The 5,235-nt window shown below is 39.5% G+C and overlaps 1 protein-coding gene across 1 annotated transcript; it reads right to left on the bottom strand.

The window, feature by feature from the left end:
- Positions 1–840: 840 nt before the first annotated feature.
- LOC119524065 (actin-related protein 2-like) lies at positions 841–2,520 on the bottom strand. Its single transcript, XM_037822734.1, has one exon. The coding sequence runs from the start codon at positions 2,437–2,439 to the stop codon at positions 1,255–1,257; it is 1,185 nt and encodes a 394-aa protein (XP_037678662.1). The 5' UTR covers positions 2,440–2,520; the 3' UTR covers positions 841–1,254.
- Positions 2,521–5,235: the final 2,715 nt, after the last annotated feature.

Genomic DNA, 5,235 nt, shown 5'->3' with positions numbered 1-5,235 from the left:
CAAGTATAAAAGATGGCTGGAATTAGCATTTATGATTAGTTTTTCAATACAAATACAAATTTAAAACGTGATTTCTTTGGGGGGGCCAACACTTTAGATTTTATTCCACTTGCAAGTTTCAAATTAAAGCAAACATAAACAAACAAAAAAACTAATGCAAATTACCCAACTGGCAACAAGTCCCATATTCCAACGTTATTTTTAACCCAACAATTACAACCTACTGCCAGTGACTATTTGTTCTGCTTGTTTTATTAAATAAGCACTGGTCAGTTATATAAAATAATAATTTGCAAGAATGGTACTTGGCACTGGGTTACATTAATGCTTCTGGATAAACAGAAGCATTTAGAAAATACCAGCTTTTAAGCACTTTTAAATCTGTAACTTGAATTTCCAAAAGCATTTTTAAATGTTATTTTTCCACTGACAGATTCTAGGGAGTCTAGTTCCAGCTGACATGGTTGATTTTAAAAAACAAATAAATCCCTAAACCACATGGTAATGGACTACTACACTTGCTTTTTATATCATATGGAAACATTTCCAGGCATACCAAAAATAGAAGAAAACCTGCCAAATGAAAGTACTGTAAATAAAGTTCATCTTACGTACCCCAGAGCAGAAAAGCTCAAAAATCAAAATCAAAAGACCACCCCTTCCCAACCCACACAAAACCCAAAGCAAAACACTTTTGTTCTGAGCCTAACATTTCCCTAAAATGCTAAAAAGAGAAGCTTTACGTTCTTCAAGTTGCAGCAGTAACTGTTTAAAGAGCCATACTACACAGGAAATGCTACATAGGGTTCAGGGGCTGCCTACCCATCCCTTACCACCCCACCCCAGTAATACGTGAAAGCTCCGGTTAAAGTTTTTCTTATGCTAATAAAGGCATACCACCTAGTGTGCTAAAGACTAAAACTAGCAGCATTAGAGCAGTAAAGTGAAAATAGGAAGCCTAGAGGAATGATCTAAATGCCTACTTAGAAGAAACAGTGCAGCAGACAGGACCCTTTGTCCTCTTGTTTCTGTTTGCAGGGAAGTGGTTGAATTCAACAGGCAGATTTACCCACATTAACAAAAATTTAACAAAGCTTCCCCCGCCAACCCCCAAGATGCCAGAATAAAACCTGACCTTTCCAGTCAAAGGGCACAGAGAGGCCTCTTCCATGTCATGGAGTTGAATGAGTTCAAAGATTGGCAATAAAGGAAAAAGGAAAGCATTAGGGATGTGATGGGAACAAGCTTTAGAGTTTATCGAACAGTAACACCAAGTTTCTCCAGCACACGAACACCCTTTTCTTGGTATTCTTGTCGGGTCATCCAAAAGTTGTCTTTGTCTTTCATGATATCTGCTAGAACGGCACCACCCAGGAATACCATGTGCTTTTTGCGAGGTGGGTCTTCAATGCGGATCTTAAATTTAGAAAGTTTTTCTACGTCTCCTTTTAAAACTCGTTCTAGGTAAAGCTGTTTAAGTTCACGTTCCAACCATGATGGCAGCCCAGGATACATAGTAGACCCCCCAGAAAGCACAATGTGCTTATAGAATTCAGATCTCGTATCAATGTCAGCCGCCTGGATTGTGTTAAAAAGCAATTCAGCAACACCTACTCCCTCTACGTTGATCAAGTGAGGCTGAAATAAAGCTTCTGGTGCTTCAAATCTCTCTCCCCCAACTTTGATAATGCGACCATCCGGGAGTGTATAAGATTCAACTAACACTGTGGTTTCTAAGGCCAGTTTCTGTTCTTGCTCAATATTATATCCCACATAGCACAGCTTTTCTTTAATCATGCGAACAGTTTCAAAATCAGCAGAATGGTTGAAGGCGTATCCTCTCAACAGAAGCAGCTTGATAAGATATCTGGTAATATCCCTCCCAGCAATATCCAGTCTCCTGGTAAGGTGAGGGAGAGAAAAGCCTTCATACACTGGGCAAATGTGAGTTACCCCATCGCCAGAGTCCACCACTACACCAGTCAACAAACCTTGAGCATACAAAGTAAGAACTGCCTGGATGGCTACATACACACCAGAAAACTGGTAAGTTTCAAACATTACCTCTACAATCTTCTCTCTGTTTTTAGTTGGGTTCATAGGTGGTTCTGTGAGCAAGATTTTACAATTTCTGGTATCTATATTAAGTTTCTCTGGTCCAAATGTATAGTCCCACAGGTGTTTCATATCATCCCAATTTCGGACTATGCCATTTTCCATAGGGTAGTTGACTTCTAACATTGAGCGTAATTCACTTGCCTCATGACCAACCATTAGATCCTTGATTTCAATGTTTCCCACTTTGGTGGTTGATCTGATAATAGGTCTTCCAACCAAAGCTGGGAAGATGTGTTCTGGAAAATTAGAGCCTGCATATCCACACTTCACAAACCCGGTGCCGTTGTCGCACACCACCACCTTCCTGCCCTGGCTGTCCATCGTCCGCCCAGGGGAGAGCCGCCGCACAACCTACAGCCGCCGCTGCCGCCCGGCCCTTTCCTCTTCCTCCTCCTCCCTCTTCGCGGCCCCTCCTTCCAGCATATCTTTTTATTTTGAAAAAATCTCAAACTTACAGGGCACTTGCAAAAATAATACAAACCCCATACAGAGAACTCCTGTATAACCCCCATTCAGATACCCAGATCCACCAGCTTTTAACATTTTGCACAATTACCATACCATTCTATCTATCTATTCATCAACCTGTCTATCTTTCTATTTATCTATTTTCTAAACATTTGAGAGTAGGTTGTATGCATCATGCTCTTTGAACACTTAATACTTCCATGTACATTTCCTGAGAACAAGAATACTCACTCACGTAACCATCTTAAGTGTAGTTATCAAGTTCAAGAAATTTAACATTGATATACAGTTTGCATTCTATGCTCCAGTTTTTTCATATGTCCCAATAATGTCCTTGTGGGCATTTTCTCCTCCATTATTAGACCCAGCCTAGGATCATGTATTGCCTTTAGTTGTTATTGTCTGTACCAGTTTGTATATATTATGTCCACCAGAAAAAGCCATATTCTTTAACGCAATCTTGTGGGGGCAGACATATTAGTGTGGATTAGGTTGGAACCTATTGGTTCAGTGTTTCTGTGGAGATGTGACTCATTCAACTGTGCGTGAGACCTTTCATTGGATTATTTCTATGGAGGTATTATCCCACCCATTCAGGGTGGGTCTTTATTGGATCACTGGAGTACTTTAAAAAGAGCCACACAGGCCTGGACTCAGAGTAGCTGTGAGTGTCATTTTAGAAAGCAACTGAGAGTGACATTTTGAAGAGGAGCTGCAGCTAAGAGAGGACAAAACTCCCCAAGAGCAACATTTTGGAGAATGCCGTATTGAAACACAACTTGGGAGCAAGTGGATGCTAGCCACATGCCTGCAGAGCTAACAGAGGTTTTCTGGACATCATTGGCCATCCTCCAGTGAAGGTACTCAATTGATGCCTTACCTTGGATACTTCATGGCCTTAAAACTGTAACTGTGTAACCAAATAAACCCCCTTTATAAAAGCCAATCCATTTCTGGTATTTTGCAAAAGGGCAGCATTAGCAAACCGGAACATCGTCTCTTTAATCATGTATAAGCCATGACCTTTCCTATCTCAACCACCCCCAAACATACAATTCAGAAGGATCAGTCATGCTCACAATGCTGTACTACACTCAACACCATCCATTGCCAAAACTTTCCGGTCGCCTCAAACAGAAACCCTGCATCCATTAGGTATTAACTCTCCCCTCTCCCTCTTCCCCCATCCCAGCAACAAGTACTCTACTCTCTGTCTGTATGAATTTGCACACTCCAACTATTGCATGCAAGTGGAATCATGCAACGTCTGTCCCTCTGTGTCTGACATATTTCACTCAACACAGTGTATTCAAGGGTCATTCGTGTAGCTGCATACATCAAAACTTCTCTCCTCTCTATGGATGAACGATATTCCACTGTATGTATACACCACATTATGTTTATTCATCTACTGATGGAACTTTGGGTTGCCTCCACCCCAGCCATTGTGAACAATGTTGCTATTAACATCAGTACACAAATATCTGTCTGAGTCCCTGCTTTCATTTATTTTTAGGTACACAACCCTAAGAGCGATTGCTAGGTCACATAGTATTTCCAAGTCCAACTTTCTGAGAGAACACCAAACTATTTTCCACAGTGGCTAACCATTTCACGCTCCCACCAACAATGTACTAAGTTTCCCTTTTATCCCCATCCTCACCAGTGCCTGTTACTTTCTGTATGTTTAAGACTAGCCATTCTAGAGCTAAACACAGACTATTTAATCAAAATAAGCATCTGTTTAATATTTAACTACTATTTGATTATGTCTGCTGTCACTGAATCAAGGATAATCTTTTTAAAGAATCCCTAACTTAACACAGATCCTATCTTCATTAACTTAAATTTTCTTTCAAGAGAATAATTTACACTGTAGTCCAATTCCTTAAATTTTAGGTAGATCATTTGTTTTCAGAGGTCTTTTTCTCTATTTAGCTCAATTGTTTAATCCTACTCTTATTTCAGTGTCTTATCTCTTTCTTTTCCTCTGCTTCCTGGTACTGTCGCTTTTCTTAGAAATGCCCTGAGATTTGAGAACATTCTCTAGAATAATTTTCTATTTGGTGACTCTAACTGCTTCAGTTAGTGGGCAGGAAAAAAGAGAGACACCATTTTAAAGAGATGACAAAAATACAACTGCACAGTGCAGTCTTAAGATCTTACAAATGTGCACCACTATGCGGCTCTGTTTACAATCAGTCACACAACTGTTCACCATAGGTCATTTTATAAACACCATAAAAACAAAATAGGGGTTTGAGTCTTTAAGCAATTCATCCCACAATAAATTGAAAGCTACTTAAAGTCAGAGGCAGTCACCTTCAATAATCAAATCTTTGAATCAGAAATTAATTTTCAATAGATACTTACATGGTGCTAAAATACATACATACACATTTTAAGGCATCTGAAAACCCAGCATCTAAGTGATTTGAGCAAAGCCTCTAAGATCGGTAAAATAGAATTTCTTAAAAGCACCAAACTCCCTCTGCTATAAAAGAATGAGGCTAGACCAAAGAGGGGTTTGATTAAATGTAATGCTCTGCTACATTGTACTCATTTCTTGCTCACCATTATAATTTCTAATATAATAAAGAACTAATTAAAATGCTGAGAACACATCTAAGATGGAACACTTAGGCAAAT

This window comes from Choloepus didactylus, chromosome Y (genome assembly GCF_015220235.1).
Source record: "Choloepus didactylus isolate mChoDid1 chromosome Y, mChoDid1.pri, whole genome shotgun sequence".
Classification (NCBI taxonomy): Eukaryota; Metazoa; Chordata; class Mammalia; order Pilosa; family Megalonychidae; genus Choloepus; species Choloepus didactylus.
The sequence above is the reverse complement of the archived record's forward strand: the minus strand, read 5'-3'. Positions and strand labels throughout refer to the sequence as shown.